Source organism: Hemicordylus capensis, chromosome 14, assembly GCF_027244095.1.
Source record: "Hemicordylus capensis ecotype Gifberg chromosome 14, rHemCap1.1.pri, whole genome shotgun sequence".
NCBI classification, from domain to species: Eukaryota; Metazoa; Chordata; class Lepidosauria; order Squamata; family Cordylidae; genus Hemicordylus; species Hemicordylus capensis.
Window position 1 is genome coordinate 2,454,374 of NC_069670.1, and position 19,339 is coordinate 2,473,712.

Sequence of the window (19,339 nt, forward strand, 5' to 3'; positions counted from 1 at the left end):
CCCCCACCGATGAGTTTCACCATCCTTTTTGGTGCACTGACATGCATTCACACAATCCACATTGCTCCGTGCAGCGGAGATCACTAGAGGCCGGGACTTGTCGTCCTGACCTCCAGGAATGCCACACTGGGGGATTTCTCCAGGAGTTGGGCTCTCTAGGCACCTGACTCTGTGTACACATGACCCTGGTGCCAGGCTTAACCCTTAAAAGGCTTAACCATGTTTAAACCTGAATAGCTTAAGGTTAAGCTTGCACTCTTACCCCTGGCTAAAAGCTGGGCTTCGAAGTTGGGTTAGGCTGGGGGTTGGGAGCAATCTCAGCACTCCACACGAGCAGCCTAACTCGGGCTGTGCTGCCCTAACCTGGGTTAGGTTGCTCGTGAGAACAGCCTTATCGTGGAAAGCAGGGACTAAAAATCGCATACTGTAAAATTTAAATAAATTAAAAGTAAAAGGCTTGGAGAAATGAATATGATGTCACCTGGTATCAAAAAGATAAGTTGAAATTCTCTGGGCTCAACATATCAAGCTGCTGTTGAAAGCACAAGAGCAAGCCAAATTGTTCTCCCCCCCCTTTTTTTTCCTGGACAATTGGGAACGTTCACTGTCCATAATCTGACAGGGATACCACCTTTTATTCTGACCCAAATGTTGTGCCTTTAACCACTGCCAGGCTGCTATTAAGGCTCAGGAGCAGTGACAGCAACATTTATTTATTTACTACCCTAGCAATAAATGAAGCTGCTATGCTACCGAGAATGGGTAAGGACAGGGTGACTACAAGCTGATATTCAACGGATGAAGCTCATTATAACTGGTCTAGCTGCCCTGCACTTGTGAAAACACAAAGAAGCCCTGTCCAGAAAACAAAGCTGCCCTTTTCAGTCTGGCCTTGCCTAAAGAAGAGCCCTGTGTAACTCAAAGCTTCCTTCAAGCATTTCAGGCGCACTAAAAGGAGCTTCTCACTTGCTCAGCATTTATGCAGCTCACTAGTAGATGAGGGGAACTCAGTTCAGCCCTTCTGTGTCGGCTGAGATTTGGTAGTTTGGGTGGGGGAAAGGACAATTTCAGATTTCCTTTCCTTTCCAGGATTATGTATGAAACCGATGCTTTGCTCCTTTATCTACTGCCATCTTTCCATAAACGGATAAAAGATAACCAAGAGAGGTTTCAGCACTTCCACACTCCCCTATTTCCTGCCTCTCACCACTAGATGGCACTGCCTCCTCTATAGGAACAACAAAGAACAGGTCACAAGGGGAACAAAGAAGCAAAAAGTTCTTGAAATGGCCTTGACCGTAGTGCCTTCAAAACCTCCATCCTCTGCAAGGGGAGATGCTATTTTCTATTCCTGATTTTCGGTGTTAACCCTCCTTGGAGTCTCGGTAACCAGAAATGGTAACTCCCCCCCGCCTAGAATCTGGCTTGATTTCAAAGTGTAGGATTAAATCCAGAAGGGGGCAAATCAACTAAGTCAAGCTCCCCGTTTTGCCCTTTCGACACATTGGCCAAGTGCCATTCCGCCATCTTTGGTGTATGGAGGGTAGAGAGAGGCGATCAATGCACCACCCGCTATGCTTTGGTACAAGTGACGGCTGAGGAGGCGTTGGCGGCATGGCTGCCCGAGGATGGAGAACGGCCTTCCTCCATCCATTTGTCCAGACTCCGCCGTCGAGCGTTCATGAAGAAGTTGCTGACGGTAGAGAGCTCCAGGCCCAGCTGTTGGGCAATGGTGATTTGAAGGTCTTTGGAAGGGCGCTGGTTCTCATGAAAGATGGCGTGAAGCGTGCGGCGCTGGATATCCGTGAAGACCAGCCGGTGGCGCTTAGGGACGTGGTTTCTGTCGGCTTTGCTTTGCTCTTGTTCTTTCCTTTTGCAGGCTGCGTGGGAACGGTGGCAGGAAAGAAGAGGAAAACATGAGCGTGTCAATCAGACATCATGTATCAAAATCAAGAGGGGGGAAATTGATTTAAAGGGATCAATTCTCATAGCTAACTTTTCTACCACATGCAATTTCTTCGACTGGAGAAAGTTCGGCTGTTGAAATGGGACAGTTCCTAATTTTTTGGACCCCTATTCCTGGTTCTCATTATGTTCAACACTCATACAATGAATGTTACATTGTAGACAGGTACAGAACTGTACACAGGTATGGTGATTCACATGTGATGTTGCACAAACATTCAGCAGTGTACTCCCTGTATGTACTATGTGTTTGATGGGCTTATACCCAGGTTCACTTTTAATTGAATGCAGGTACAGTCATTCACACAAACTCATGTACGAGTGTACAGACATTTGTAGACTTGTACAATACAATGTCTGAATAGGGCTGTTTTCTCAAATACTTGCTATAACAATCACTCTGAGCAGCGTACAGACTAAGTTAGTAATGACTTAAGTCTTATTGAAATGATTGGGACTTAATCATAAGTAATTGATCATCTGAGGGCTATAGGCCACTGCCAGCCTCAGAAGCAAGATGGCTCTAAATACCAGTTGCAGGGGAGCAACAGCAGGAGAGAGGGCAGGCCCTCAGCACTTTCTCATGGGCTTCCTGAAGGCATCTGGTGGGCCACTGTAGGAAACAGGAGGCTGAGCTAGAGAGGCCTTGGGCCTGATCCAGCAGGGCTGTTCTTAATTTGTCTCATTGGTTTCTATGATGCATAGTCACAACTAACTTGTCCAGATGCTGCCTAGTAACAACAATTTAAAAAGTATTGCCCCTATTTTCTTATGCGCCAACTGTCCTGATATTCCCAGGGCAATCCATTGTCTCTGGTACCTCTGTGATAAATCAATGTCCCACTTTTCCTCTTGGAGGGATACGTTGTTCAAATTTTGTTAAGGTGAATCGTTACAGCCAGTATATCCCTGCTAACGTGTCCCTATTTTCCCATTCACCTGAATGCTAAAATAGGGACATGTTGGCAGGCATGGGATTAATTTAGTCAGGACTAAGCCCCGTTGAAATTAGTAGGGTTTAAGTTAGTCACAATCAGCTTGTCTCATTGATTTCAATGGTGCTGAGTCGTGACTAACTCCGTTTGGATGCTGCTGACTGCAACTACGTGCAGTTGGTAATACATAGCAAAACAATTATATAAATTAGCCAAAAGAAGAGCCAGCCCCTCAACATTTGGAGCCAGTGTGGTGTAGTGGTTAGAGTGCTGGACTAGGACCAGGGAGACCCGAGTTCAAATCCCCATTCAGCCATGATACTAGCTGGGTGACTCTGGGCCAGTCACTTCTCTCTCAGCCTCGCCTACTTCACAGGGTTGTTGTGAGGAGAAACTTAAGGATGGAGGACACCACTCTGGGCTCCTTGGAAGAAGAATGGAGCATAAATGTAAATAATAATTAATAATTAATAACATTTAGATCTGAGGTCTGCAGGATATTTGAAGGCCATGTCCAACTAGGTGGTGAAGAGATTTTAAGTTAGGTATAGTGTTGAGAGAGGTGAAACGGGAGTGTTACAATTCCTTATTTCATCCTGTGAAAACAGGGATGCTACAAATAGGATTGGCTGGAGTCTTCAGAAATTGGTATCTACAACTCCCGTTATCCTCAGCCACAAAGGCCATGTCTGGGGATGATGGGAGTTGTCGTCCAACAACATCTGGGGGCCCAAGGTTAAGAAACCCTGCTCTAGGGCATCTTGGGAGGGTGTGAGCTTGACAGTTAAGAGCGTAAGCCACGAGCAAGAAACCCCTGGTTCGAAATATCAGCACAGCTAGAAGTGTACTGAGTGGCCCTTTCTGGGCTTCAGTCCCTCCATCCATTAGTAACCCTGACAGGACTGCTAAAGATAACTGAGGTAACATGAGACACACGCTTGAAGCATTTAAGAGGAAAGCACTGTCTACATTTTTACATCACAATGGTCCCTTCTTCTTCTATAAGCTGCCTCGGGTTTGCTTTGAAAGCAAGGCAGGATGTAAATGTTTAAAATCAACGAATAAATAAGCATGGTGTAGTGGTTAGAGTGCTGGACTAGGACTGGGGAGACCCGAGTTCAAATCCCCCTTCAGCCATGAGACTTGCTGGGTGACTCTGGGCCAGTCACTTCTCTCTCAGCCTGACCTACTTCACAGGATTGTTGTTGTGAGGAGGAACTCAAGTATGTAGTACACTGCTCTGGGCTCCTTGGAGGAAGAGCGGGCTATAAAATGTAAAATAAATAAATACATTAAAAGTTTGATTGCTGCTGTGTATAAAATGGGATGACCCTGTGTGTTCCGCCACTGAATGGTGCAGCGGGGAAATGACTTGACTAGCAAGTCTGATATATAATGAGTTAAAGAAAATATTTTAAATGACATTTCCTAAGAAGCCAGAATCCTTCCTGCTGGGGATAACACAAGGTGTAATTTCTACAACTAACTTAACATTTTTTATGTACGCTTCTACGGCGGCCAGAATTATATATGCACAGCAATGGAAGAGTAATGAACTGCCTTCAAAAGAGGATTGGCTGATAAAAATTTTGGAATATGCGGAGATGGCAAAACTTACAACACTGATAAGAGATCAAAATTTGGAAGGCTTCAAAGAAGATTGGAAACCATTCTTGTTGTATCTAAAGGATAATTTCCCTACTATGGACTTTACAGCAGGGTTTGAAATTTAGTAAATACTGCAGGTTGGGTAGATTAACTGTGTAAGGGTTTAAATTTATGTTTTGAATTATTATTATAGCAAGGGTAAATTCTATAGCCGATGATTCACGAAGAGAAGTGTGTGGGAAGTCCACTTTTGTGTATATTGTAATGAATGACAATATTATTATTGTTAAAATCAATAAAAATCGAATTTGAAAAAAGCAAGTCTGAGGTTGCTGGTTCGAATCCCTGCTGGGGTGTTCCTCAGACTGTTGGAAACAGCTGTATCGGGCAGCAGCGATATAGGAAGGTGCTGAAAGGCATCCTCTCACACTGTGCGGGAGGAGGCAACGGTCAAGCCCTCCTGTATTCTACCAAAAGGAAATCACAGGGCTCTGTGCTGTGGGTGCCAGGAGTCAACACCAACTTGACGGCACAGCTTTACTGTGCGTGCCACCTTGTAGTCTTTTGTCCCTACAGAAAGCGGTTGGTCACTAGGCCACAGGGAGGCTCAGGATGCATGGGGTGGGTAGGGGGGGCGCTTGCTAGGCCTCAGCTGCCACAGGGAGGGAGACCCCGGTGGTTGCTAGGCAGCAGGGGGGCCCTGGGGGTTGCTATGCCTCCCAAGAGCCCACATTTGTGGCAGAGCCAACAAGCCTTAAAAAAAAAAAAAAAAAAAGCTACACCTCAGGCAGAAATTCCACGAGTGTGACTTTTCCTGGGGTTGCAATGGAGGGGGAAAGTGTCACTGGCTCCTTATTTTATTTTCCTGTCTGCTGTGCAGCTACTCGAAGCATATGCTGTCATAAGCCTCTGTCAGGTGAGGGGAGTGCGGGGGGGGATAGGCCCCTGGTGAACATCTACCTGCCACACCCTTCATATTGCCACAAGAGGCTGCAAAAGGGTGACTAGGCTACATTGGTCAAGTCTCGCAAGATTCTGAGGTGAATGCGAAGGTTCATGTGGTGGGGGAGGCAACAGCTACCAGGACAGGCAGTGAATTTAATGGCCACATTATATTATTATTATTCACATTTATATCCCGCTCTTCCTCCAAGGAGCCCAGAGCGGTGTACTCCATACTTAAGTTTCTCCTCACAACAACCCTGTGAAGTAGGTTAGGCTGAGAGAAGAGTGACTGGCCCAGAGTCACCCAGCAAGTCTCAGGGCTGGATGGGGATTTGAACTCGGGTCTCCCCGAGCCTAGTGCAGCACTCTAACCACTACACCACGCTGACACCATTCTGTGTCAATGGACAATCATTCTTAGTGTTCATAAGGTGCTTTCATCTGTTAAAACACTGTTCATAGCGTGTGTGTGTGTGAGAGAGAGAGATTTCGCTCTGTATGTCTCCCTGCTTTTCTCCCTTGATACAGGACTGCTCAGAATCCAAAAGAAAGAAACAATTAAACACTGGCAATTCTAGCCCAGGGACGACCTCACGAGTGTATCCCCACAGCACTCTGTTTTTATGCCTGCACTTAACTACATGGGACGACGTTGAGAGGAGGGATGTGGGAGGGAGGATGAATTTAATGCCAAATCAATAGCTCTGATGACTGAAGTCTCCTGTCTCCATCCAGGCCTACCAGCCCCTCGGCCCCCTCGTAGAGGTTTCTCCAACTCACCTTTCAGCAGCAAGAAAATCCTTGCCGCTGATGTCCCCAATGGCCCGTAGAAAAACGAGGCAGGACTTCCTAGTTCCTGAGTTTCCGGAGCCACTGGGACAATTCGGGATATCTGCCCCCAGAGTGTCCAAAGTGTGCACGCATTTACTGATTTGGAATAATTTATTCCAAGGGCAAAAACTGTGCATGAGAGAAGGAGGCTGACCTTGTGGTAACAAGCATGACTTGACCCCTTAGCTAAGCAGGGTCTGCCCTGGTTGCATATGAATGGGAGACTAGAAGTGTGAGCCCTGTAAGATATTCCCCTCAGGGGATGGAGCCACTCTGGGAAGAGCATCTAGGTTCCAAGTTCCCTCCCTGGCAGCATCTCCAAGAGAGGGCTGAGAGAGACTCCTGCCTGCAACCTTGGAGAAGCCGCTGCCAGTCTGTGAAGACAATACTGAGCTAGATAGACAAATGGTCTGACTCAGTATATGGCAGCTTCCTATGTTCCTATGAGGCTATTGCAGCATCATTGTTTGTGGGGCAGCCAACTTTTTGGCTGGATGCTGCAGCTGTGCCTTTAGCGGAAACTTGATTTACAGAAATGGCCAGGTGATAAAGATGATACCCATGCCATGGAAAGTTTTACTGTGAGCTGAGATGAAAAGTGCAAGAGCAGTTATTTTTCTGGTTAGTTGGTAACCCAATTTATTTGTGTTTGTTTATTTATGTATTTACCATATTTCTATACCACCTGATATGTGTATCTCTAATTTCATGGGATAAAAACAAACAGTTTAAAACTAATTTCAGTTAAAAGCCTGAAAAAACAGGTGTGTCTTGAAGGTCTTCCTAAAAGCAAACAGAGATAGAGATTGTCTTATTTCAATAGGGAGCATATTCTCTGTGGGGCAGCCACAGAGAAGGCCGGGTCTTGAGTCACCACCAAACAGATCAGTGGCAACCATAACTGGACTTCTCCAGATGATCTTAATCGGTCGCAGGGTTCATATCAAATAAGGTGCTCTCTTATTACTACTCAACAACAAAATGGCACCAGCAAAAGTGTAGTGAAAAGGGCATCTTCTCCTGGTGAACTTTCATTTATTTTATTTCACATATCTTTATACTGCCCAAAACGTGCGTCCCTGAGCGGTTTACAATAAAATAATAAAAATAACAAAAAAAGTTAAAACACAACAATTTAAAATTTTTAAAAAAACAAAAACATAACTTTTGCCAGTTATGCTGTTGTTGAAAGCATGGGAACCCTTCTGGGATGGAAAGGTGGCAACTCCAAGGCTGGGAGGGTAGATTAACACTCTCTCAGTCAAGGATTTGTTTACTTGCTGCACTCAGGTAAAACTAGTTTTAGTTAGTTGATTAATATTCTTTGGGTATTCATTTAAATGCCTTTCTTTGCTCCCATTTCTCCCTATTTCCTCCAGTTCCTTATTCAGTGTGCAACTCTTATTTCTTAATAAATTTCATTTAATTAGAAGCGGCTTCAGTCTGGTTTTAAAAGGTGTGGGAAGGTTACTTGCAAGATTCTTCCCCATGTGCCTTTTTAATTTTCTTTTAATTCTGAACTGCCCAGGGACCTTTTTGAATCGGGCAGTATATAAATGTACTAACTAACTAACTAACTAATAATGCCATGCACTACTGATGAGTTTTTAGAATAATAAATATATTGTTGGCGAGAGCTGGGTTCTCTGGACTCTGGCTGTACACTGCCAGTTAGATCCCAAGCCGGACAGTTCTGGGGTGCTGAAGCCATATCTAAGCCTGGTCAGTGGTTTTAGATCAGTCTTCAACTACCTCGAAGGAGCAGTGTGCTCCTAAATTGGGATCAGCACAATCTCTCTATTGAGGGTGGATCTTTGGAAAGTGTACAGTAACCTTCAATCTGTCACAGTAGAAATGAAGGAGGAAAGGAAATATGGGATATTAAAGCGGGGAGGGGGGTGTAATGCCACCATCAAAAGGTTGAGGGATATTGAGAAAGACTGTGAATTAAGTCAACTTTTTTTTACCAGTCTCTTCTCCTCTGCTCCTAACAGCCACTTGAACTGCAGATGTTACAGCTGACCACCATCCCACAAAAGGTCTCCTCCACTGATTTCCACGCAAGGCACAAGAGCAACCCAGGCAGCTATATTTCTGGTCAGTTAGCAACCCCCTACATGAACCGCTCCAGCAGCCTCTCTTGGCAGCTCCCAATAATGAATGTGGCATGTTTGAAAAGCAAAGGTAAGGGAATAAACCCACAGCCCTAGCCATCCGGGGCCATCATAATATTAAAACAAGATGTAATTTTGCAAAACTAAGATGTTATTGAGCAACTTGGCAGAGGGTCTCCATTAACATTTAATGGACAAAGCTTTTATGGCTGCATGTTAAAACCTTGCACATTTCTGATTTCTAAATGAATGTTTTATTTTAACTAACAATTTGCAGGAGCACTTGTAGTAGCAGCTCAGAGAATGTGGCTTTGATGGGGTGGTGGTGAGGAGTGATTTCCTGATATATTTCTACCCACCACCGCCCTATCCTGAAATCTCATGCTAGACTATAAAATATAACACAGAGAGAGCACGTGAAGCTCTCAGATTACCTTTTACCAATGAATGTTCCAAATGAAATGAGGGAGGCTGGCCAGATTCTGTACTTCGTACACGGCCTGGCATGCCAGTGCAGTAGGTTTGCAAGCTCTAAGAAGTGGTTCCATTCAGTTGATAAGGAAAGCTCCTCCCTGAAGTTGGAGGAGAGCTGGTCTGGTGGTAGCAAGCATGACTTGTTCCCTTAGCTAAGCAGGGTCTGCCCTGGTTGCATATGAAAGGGAGGAGACTAGAAGTGTGAGCACTGGAAGAGATTCTCCTTAGGCAATGGAGCCGTCGCTCTGGGAAGAGCAGAAGGTTCTAAGTTCGCTCCCTGGCAGCATCTCCAAGATAGGGCTGAGAGAGATTCCTGCCTGCAACCTTGGAGAAGCCACTGCCAGTCTGTGAAGACAATACTGAGCTAGATAGACCAATGGTCTGACTCAGTATATGGCAGCTTCCTATGAAGTTGTGTAATCATTTCCAAAGCCATCCAAGTTCATGGCTATAACCCCCATCTTTGGGGAATGAATTTTGCAGGATAATTAATCATGAATTATTAGGAATATTTATATACTGCTTTTCAACCCAAAGTGTTCTCAGTGATAAGGCTGACAACGAGCACAGTATTTGGGCTTCAGGAGTCCCCATCCTGATGCTCCCTTCTACCCATTATCCATTTTGATTGGCTGTCAGTCTTTTCCGGCCCATTACTGTGTGTCTTCAACATCACCATAGTAAGCAGAAATCCTACTGGTGAAGATTTTTCAGGCTTGGTGATACAGTAATGTATGTTGTACCTTCAGAATGTCTACTTGTCACACTGCTATTAAAAGCATAACAGCTCTGAGGATTGTCGACGGGGCGGGGTGGGGGAGAGATGTTGGTGATGGCATGGATGCTGACCAATATGTGTCTACTACAGACAGCTTTTCCTCAACACACTGGAAATAGACAGAACTGGGTTATTTTGATGCTCATTCCAAGACAGAAAAATTTATATATGTGTGTGTTTGCTTCTTGGTAGTGAAAGTGCTTTCCAGTTGCCTCCTCTATCCTTAGAGTTATGTCAGTATTAATGCACAACCTGTGGAGCATGGGTAGGGACGTATGGACAGGCCTGGCTGAACATGGTAGGCAGTATAGGCAACTGTCTAGGTTTTATAGGGGCTTCCCTCATACACACAAGGAAATCTGAAGTGAGCTCAACTAAAGGTTTATTCAACAGCAATAGCATTTTCTCCTTCCCCTTCTCCTCCCTTTTTATTTATTTATATATTAGAAACATTTAATATACCGCCCACTCCGAAGACTCTGGGCGGATGGTGCACAAAAACATGCCAACAAGGCAACATTAAAAATTACATTCTAAATTAAAAACTAAAGCAACTAACAAAAAACAAATAGGTAAACTACAGGGCAAAAGCCTGGCGAAAAAGAAAAGTCTTCAATGGAGATTTGGATCAGTAAGGAAGGGGCTAAACAAATCTGGAGGGGAAGAGAGTTCCCCTGCATATCTCATCCCCCACAATCTCTACAGGATCCCCCTCAGGACAAACACCCAAACAAACAAACTTGGAAAGATTACTGAATAGAATACAACACTTAAGGTGACAGAATTCCAGGGTTAACTGGAAAAATCTAGGGAAGCAGAAAGACCCCCTCATTCCAAACCCAACAGAATCTGAGGAGTAGTGGCATTAATACGAATACAACAAATATTTATATACTGCTTTTCAACCAAAGTTCTCAAAGTGGTTTACATAGATATTAATAAGATGGCTCCTTCTCCCCAAAGGGCTCACAAGCGAAAAATGAAACAAAAGATAAGACACCAGCAACAGCCACTGGAGGGATGTTGTAGTGGGGATGGAGAGGGCCAGTTACTCTCCCCCTGCTAAATAAAGAGAATCACCACTTTTAAAAGGCGCCTCTTTGCTCAGTTAGCAGGGGACATTAACCCTGTATTCCCCCCCCCCGTTTATCCCAGTCGCAACCCCTCAGGGAGGAAATATCCACCCTGCTTACAAGATGCAGTAGTGGCATTTAGTTCTGAACCAAGATAGCCTCCATTTTGCCTCCCAATTTGCAGGCAGTGAAGCTGGGCAAATTATGTTGGGAATTTTCAGCTGTGGAGAGCAAAAACTGGGCAAATGCACCAACATAAGAACAGCCCTGCTGGATCAGGCCCAAGGCCTATCTAGTCTAGCTAAACTGTGTTTCACACAGTGGCCCACCAGTCAGATGCATCAGGGAAGCCCACAAGAGTTGAGGGCATGCCCTTTCTCCTGCTGTTGCTCCCCTACAACTGGTATTGAGAGGCATCTTGCCTCTGAGGCTGGAGGTGGCCTATAGCCCTCAGACTAGTAGCCATTGATAGACTTGTCCTCCATGAATTTATCCAAGCCCTTCTTAAAACCATCCAGGCTGGTGGCTGTCACCACATCTTGTGGCAGATAATTCCGTAGGTTAAGTATGCACTGGAGGGGGGGATTCTTTTTGTCACTCCTAAATTTCTTGGCAATCAGTTTCATGGAATGACCCCTGATTCATATGCGGAAGGGAGAAGGTTTTCTCTCTCTCCACTCTCCCCACATCAGCAGTAGCACTCCTCCCACCAGCTACAGTGGCTGCCATTTTGTTTTTACTCAGAAGTCCCCTCACCATGATGGGATTATGCAGCATTGGGATGAGGGAGCTTCTGGGAGAAATGGCCACTATTAAACAGCTGGTGATAGAAAAGATGAGCCAGGGGACATTTTGGGTCCCTTTTGCCTTCCCTTCCTCCCACATTTTGAGTTGAACATTCTTTTGTAAGAACCTTTGGCTCAGAGCCATAATTCTCACCTGTGGCAACAAAAATGTTTGGCACAACAAAAGTGCCACTCTCCTTGTGTGGAGAGTGTCCCCCCTTTTACCCTGAGAAATGTAGCTCATCTTCTAGAAACCTGCAGAAATTCCTCATATTTTCACCCCAAACAGAAACTTCCAACATTATCTCAAAATTTTGCTTGGCAGTTGTTCTTAAAACAGCGGCATTGGCTCCCCGTGTATTTCCAAACAAAGGGTTTAAAGTCCCAAACTTTAAAGACCCAAAGCACGTGGGGCCAGAGTATCTGAAGGAACACCCTCCCAGAGTCCAGGTAAACCTGTCTGTCCACTGCCGTCATCAGTGGGGACCATGTTGCACATATCCCTGCTTGAGAGGTAAAACTGGAAGTAATCAGGAGATGGGGACTTCTCTGTTGTAGCCCTTCCTCAAGGAATGCCCTCTCTCAAGAAATCCTCCTCCTCCTCCTCCAAATCCATCTATACCAGGGCTGCTCAACTTTGGCCCTCCTGCAGATGTTGGCCTACAATTCCCATACCCCCTGACTATTAGCCACTGTGGCTGAGAATTATGGGAGTTGTAGTCCAAAAACAACTGGGGGGCCTAAGTTGAACAGGCCTGATCTATACCATTCTTCCACCAAAGTTCCCGAAGCGGTTTACATAGAAAAATAAATAATACATAAATAATTGTGAGCCCTGTCCCCAAAGGGCTCACGATCTGAAAATTAGATTGTGAGCACCACAAGTTGTGAGCAACTAGCACCATCCCTGCTTTCTTTTAGACTTGCAAGTCAAACCCTCCCCACCCCCATCCCCCGCTTGCGTCCATTTACTGCTTGGCTCCCTGACTAAGTGGCTGTTGTCCGATAGTTGCTTGGTTTCCTGACTAGTTTGGAAGTGTTTGACCATATTGTTTTTTAGCCTACAGTAGGCTTATGAGATCACCCGGCATTCTGTCTGTGTGTGTCTGTGTGTCCATCCGTGTGTCCCCCCGCCATCAGTTTCACAACGCCTGAACCAATATGAACCAAATTGGGTGCAGTTGTAGGGACACATAGGGACACCTCAACAGCATAGTTTGTGATGATGTCATCCACCCCGATCCAAGATGGCGGACACGTAAGCTTTTGAGGCGCAAGTGGGCTAACTTGTGTACTGCCTAGCCGATTTGAACCAAATTTGCTACAGCTGTAGGGACACATAGGGATGCCCAAATGGTGTGGTGTGTGATGAAGTCATCCACTCCCATTCAAGATGGCAGCCATGTGAACATCTGAGGCAGAAGCGGGACTGTCTAACCAATTTAAACCAAATTAGGTACAGTTGCAGTGAGTGACACACAGGGACACCTCAACGGCATAGTTTGTGATGATGTCATCCACACCAATTCAAGATGGCAGACGCATAAACCTTTGAGGCCCAAGTGGGCTAACTTGTGAACCGACTAGCTGATTTGAAACAAATTTGCTCCAGCTGAATAGACACATAGGGAGGCCCCAATGGTGTAGTTTGTGATGATGTTACTCACCCCGATCCAAGATGGCAGATGCATAAACTTCTGAAGCGCAAGTGCACTAACTTGTGGACAGTCTAACTGATTCGAACCAAATTTGGAACAGCTGTAGTGAGTGACACACAGGGACACCTCAGTGGTGCAGTTTGTAATGATGTCATCCATCCAGATCCAAGATGGCAGACACATGCACATCTGAGGCGCAAGAGATCTAACTTGTGGACTTTGATTTGCACCAAATTTAGTCTGAATGTAGAGATAGTGATGGGAAGGTAGGCTGATTAGTTCTAACTGGAACAACTTGTGTATAAGCTCTTTTCAGACGTTTGGCACTGGGTGCTACATGCTGAATGCACACACATAGCTGGGGGAGGAAGGAGGCATCACAGGCAGAGGTTCTGCCCCTGTTCATTTCAGCCCAATTCTGCAACATGCTGACCTATATAGGTACCTCGCCATGTGATTGTGGTGGCCCAGTTCCCAGTTGAAGGGGGAAGCCTGGAAATGCTTGTATGGCAGGGGCCTGAGCCTACCACCCACCTGACTTATGCACCTTCCGAAAAAGTACCCAACCCTCTACACAGAGCTATCATCATCATTGTTATCGTCTTTGTCATCATCATCATCATCCAGGAGGAGAGCTGGTCTTGTGGTAGCAAGCATGCATTTTCCCCTCTGCTAAGCAGGGTCCACTCTGGTTTGCATTTGAATGGGAGACTACATGAGTGAGCACTGTAAAATATTCCCCTAAGGAGGTGGGGCCACTTTGGGAGGAGCATCTAGCTTCCAAGTTCCCTCCCTGGCATCTCCAAGATAGGGCTGGGAGAATCTCCTGCCTGTACCCTTGGAGAAGCCGCTGCCAGTCTGTGTAGAAAATACTGACCTTTTCCTTTTCATCATCATCATCATCATTATTATAGTATTAATGGGTGTGTTTATGATTTGAGAATATTACGTGAGCCACCTTGAGCACTGGGAGGGGGGAACTGGAAGGGTGGGGTGTAAAGGTTAAAAATAAACACCAAATAGGCAGCATTGTGAGTTACGTGCCACATAATAAGTGCTTTTTCAAATGGCCTTAATTAGTTGACAACTCTCTGCATGTAGCAGGTGCCAGGTTGGAGATAACGGAGGGAGGGAAAAGGCCTTGAGATTGTACAGTGCAGGAGAAAGAAAAGGCAGATTTAAAAAGAAACAAAAAAAACCACACACACACAAAACACTTCTCCTTTGCCCCAAAGTGGTGAGACTTTTCCCAGTGCCGTGATCTATGTGTCTGTCTTGTGGCCATGAAACGTGACAAGCCCCCTTCACTCTCCCATCTGCCTCCTTCCCTGGCCAGCTCTTCTCCAAGCAGACCTCGCTCCCCCCACCATCGCTCCTCATCTTCGGCTCCACGCTGATAGAAAATATTGATCAGATCCCAGCTACGCCGGCTGCAGAGAACTGTTAGTTTCGCGTTAACCCTTGCCGGACAGGATTGGTGGCACATCTCGGCTGGGGAGAGGGAGGGGCGGGAGGGAAACCAGAGTTCCCACTCCCCATTTGGAAAGACAAGGGGAGGCCATTTGGGGAGGCCAAGAAAAAGCACCAATGATGGTTGGGGGTTGGGGTGTATTCTGACACTTAATATTGATTAGGTTCCCTTAGCATACTTTCCTTCCCTGAACAGTAGCTTGATTATTTTTACCATATAGTCTGCTTATGTACAGGTTGAACTGGCATTTCCATAGAAGCAAGCACACAGATTGGTAGTGCTGGTCTTCCCAAAGCAATACCAGTCCCTCAAAAATGATTAGGGGTCACGTTCCCTATGTAAAAGGCCAAAAGCATTTGAGGCTTCCTGATGAAACAAACAAACAAACAAAAAAGGTCTTGTGGTAGCAAGCATGAATTGTCTCCTTTGCTAAGCAGGGTCTGCCCTGATTTGCATTTGAATGGGAGACTACATGTGAGCACTATGAGATATTCCCCTAAAGGGATGGGGCCACTTTGGGAAGAGCATCCTCTTGCTTGCGTGCAGAAGGTTCCAAGTTCCCTCCCTGGCATGATCTCCAAGATAGGGCTGAGAGAGACTCCTGCCTGTAACCTTGGTGAAGCCGCTGCCAGCCTGTGTAGACCATACTGAGCGAGACGGACCAAGGGTCTGACTAAGTATATGGCAGCTTCCTATGTTCCTATATTTCTATGAGAACGTAGATGGAGTATGATGATAATCTCATTTTAGTGGAACTCAGGGTTGTCCAATGAAATTGAAGGGCAGTCTTGAGTAGTCACCCTCCACAGGGGGCTTCAGTCATTAGAGACTGGTCCTGCTCTGCAGCCCTCCACATCTGAGGTAAGCCAGATGCAGGACAAGAACTTCTTTGTGGTGGTGCCCAGGCTCTACTGTAAATTTTGCTGCCCTGGGAAAACCGACTGGTTTCTCAATCTCTGAGGTCATTCGCACAATCAAAAACTGTGTTCTCCCTGGGTTTGGGAGCTCCCAATTTCCGGTTGTGTGGAAGCAAAGTAGGAGGGAAAACTACCCAGGTTCTCCTCCTACCTTGCTTCCACACAATCACTTCTACCCAGGTTTTCCTCTTACCTTGCTTCCACACAAGCGAAAACTGGGAGCACACACAGCTCCCAAGCCCAGGTAGAGCACAGTTTTTGATTGTGTGAATGACCTCTCTGTCTTCCAGCTTTTTAAATGTGGATTTATCAGGGAGTGATTTTTAAAATCAGTTGATATTTTGCTCCAGCCTTTTTTCTCCTGCCGGTTGCCGCTGTGTAGATTGGCTTTGTTTTTCTTTTTTAAATCCTAATGGTCTGAACTATTAACTTAGACTGGGGAAAGTTTTGGATATAAGAGTGCAGATTTTAAACAGTGGGACATAGAACACTGAAGCTGATGTGTATATGTCAAAACATCTGTTCTTTGTTGCAGTTCTCGCTTTATGCTTTAACTTACACAGTAAAAAAGGTCTGGAGAGAAGTATTAACTACTGTTTTTCCTGTTAAGTTCTAGTTGACCTGAACGAAGCCCCCATAAATGGGGCAGAAAGGTGTGTGTGTGTGTGTGTGTGTGTGTGTGTGTGAGAGAGAGAGAGAGAGAGAGAGAGAGAGAGAGAGAGAGAGAGAGAGAGATGGGATTCCCCCCCTAAACATTGTAACAAGTACATGTTTGGCCCATTCTCCTGATCATTGTTCTTATGCTTGTCCAACCCTGTTTAAAGAGCTGTGCTGACCCTTGGTTTTTGGTTGTGTGCTTGTAAAAGTCAAAGTAGGAGGCGGGGAAGCTTGATTGTCTTCCCATCCCAGCTGGGTAGGATGAGCACGCCCTACCCAGACTCCGTCCCCAGCTTCTAAGCAAGGTGGGAGGCCAGTTGAGGCTCAGCAGATGATCAAGCTCCTTGCTGCCTTCTTTGCTTTTTTCAGGCATATGACCAGAAATCAGGAACGGGTACAGCTCCCAGTCCCCAAACCTCTTCTGCCGAATTAATGATCATGAGAACAAGCCTATTGTTTGCCTCAAAGTCCTAGTTTTCAAAGGTATACTGCCTCTGAACATGGAGGATCCATTTAGCTACCATGCCTGGTAGCCATTGATAGACCTCCTCCTCCTCCTCCTCCGTCCTCCATGAATCAGTAAATTCCTCCTTTTGAGCTACCTAGCTCTCATAGCACTGAATCCACCAGGCCATTTCAATTATGCATGGGTAGACAACTTAGTGCCTCGTGTGAAATGGTGGCCCAGAGATGTTGTTGGTAGAGTTTGCACCTCAGGGACCCATGTCAGGTTTTCCTGATTCATGGCAAGTAATGATGATTACTTCTGTGGCTACTGACAAGCACAAATTTCCCCCTTTGCTAAGCAAGGTCTGCCTTGGTTTGTATTTGGATGGGAGACTACATGATATTCCCCTTAGGAAATACTCCCCCTCTGGGATGGGGCCATCGCTCAGTGGAAAAGCACCTGCCTGCTTGCATGCAGAAGCTCCCAGCTTCACTCCCTGGCAGCATCTCCAGATAGAGCCGGGAGAGACTCCTGCCCCAAAATGCCACTGCCGGTCAGTGCAGGCAATATTGAACCAGAGGGACCAAAGGTCTGGCTTGGTGTAAGGCAACTTCCTGTGTTCCGAAATAACTTCCCGCCTTCCAGGGTGGAACAGGGGTGCTGCTCAGTGCTAGAGCATCTGTGTGGCATGTAGAAGGTAATGGGTTAAATCTCAGCATTTGTATTAGATGGAACTTGGGTCGCAATTGATGGAACGGCATTTCTCTGCCCGATTCCGTGAGGAGCTGTTGCCACAGGAATAGGTGGACTAATGACCTGATTGAATATGAGACTGTTTTATGTGTTCAGCTGAGTTTTTAGGTTCTTTTTCTTTTCCCAGCTGCACGTGGCTTGGCTCGCTTATTTGATCCTTCGCCATGCAGACTGGAGCATCCACTTTATGTGCTTCTGTATAAGCAACTCCAGTGGTTTTCAGTTGAGATACAGATCCAGTTGGAGCTGGAACAAGAATTTAATCTCTCTCTCTCTCTCTCTCTTTCTCCTCACGGAAAAAAATTTTGTTTGGGAGCAGGGTTAAAACCGAGAGGGGGCAATTTGGGGCCAATCGAAACAAAAAAAAAATCAATGTTTTGCTTTGCAGAAAAAAACCACCCTGGGGAACAGAGCAGAGGGAATTCTGGGGGACTGTGCCGCTGCTGCTAGCTTGTGACTGTCTCTGCTTCAGAAAATAAAATCAATGACTTCCCTTATATGAAGTCCCTCAGTAGGTCGAGGGCAGGCGAGGGGGGTGTGGGGAGGCAGCACAGAATGAAGGTTTTTCCCTTCCCACTCCTCACGGCTGCTGCCAGATTGCAGTCAGGGCTCCTATGGGGTGTGTGTGGGGGGGGGAACCCACACATGGCCCCCACCTAAAATTCCGATTTTCCTTTCCAGACAATGCAAACAACATGTCTGCAGCAATCGTGATATTAATATCCAATCACTTGATCGCCCGCCTTTGACAACATGGCTGACTGTGCCTAAAATGTCCCTGCCTTTGGACACGTGTGCAGGCCTGCTTTTTCTGCTTGCATTAATACCCGGCCAGACCCACACATTATAACAGCTCCCTGCCTATGAATGAGACCCTAAGCCAGGGATTCTCAACGTGTGGGTCCCCAGATGTAATTGGACTTCAACTCCCATAATTCCTACCAAAGGCCACTGGGGCTGGGGATTATGGGAGCTGAAGTCCAATCACATCTGGGGACCCACACGTTGAGAAACCCTGCCCTAAGCAGAGTGGGTAAAACGAAATTCCATCTAGTCCAGCATCTTGCTTCCACTGGCCAACCAGTTGTCCCTGGGAACCCCCACAAGCCACACCTCTCCCTCACTATTGCTCTCCAGCCGTTGGTGCTCGGGGTATACTGCCTCCGAAACGAGAGGTTCCATTTAGGTAATGGCGCCTTTTAAAAGCGGTGATCCTCTTATATTTAATAGAGCCTCTCCAATCCCAGCACAGCATCCCTCCAGTGGCTGTTGTTGGTGTCTCCAGATTGTGAGCCCTCTTGGGACAGGTAATAGCCACTGATGGTCCTCTCCTCTCCTTCCATGAATTCTCCTCATCCCCCTTTCAAGCCATCTAATCCTTTGGCCATCGCCACATCTGGTGACTCCGAACGCCATAAGTTAGTTATGCATCCTGTGAGGAAATGCATGCTGTTATTTGCCCTGAATCTGCAGCCGATCGATCTCATTGGATGACCCCAAGGTCTAGAATTATGTGAGAGGGAGGAAATCTTCTCTCGTGATCTGCTCCCTCCACACCATGGATGGTTTTATAAGCCTGTACTGTGTCGCCCCTTAGTCGCCTTGTACTGGGAAGATCTCTGGTTTTTCCAATGAAAAACCATGCAACCTTAAAATATTAGGTGTTGCTTATTACGATGATGACACAGCACTCTTGGTATCTTAAATGGGTAGATTTAACATATACACCTGCAAACTGGGCAAAGAGGCGCCTTTTAAAAGTGGTAAGAACATAAGAACATAGGAACAGCCCTGCTGGATCAGGCCCAAGGAGGCCCATCTAGTCCAGCATCCTGTTTCGCACAGTGGCCCACCAGATGCTGCTGGAAGCCGCAGGCAGGAGTTGACGGTATGCCCTTTCTCCTGCCATTACTCCCCTGCAACTGGT

The 19,339-nt window shown here is 46.1% G+C and overlaps 1 protein-coding gene across 1 annotated transcript in view; it reads right to left on the minus strand.

Moving 5' to 3' along the window:
• Positions 1-933: 933 nt before the first annotated feature.
• The window catches only part of LOC128337244 (hepatocyte nuclear factor 6-like), a 29,420-nt gene continuing 11,014 nt past the window's right edge, over positions 934-19,339 (minus strand). Inside the window, exon 2 of the mRNA XM_053278013.1 lies at positions 934-1,880. Within this exon, the coding sequence (XP_053133988.1) occupies positions 1,573-1,880 (308 nt within the window). The 3' untranslated portion in view covers positions 934-1,572. The remainder of the gene's footprint in view (positions 1,881-19,339) is intronic.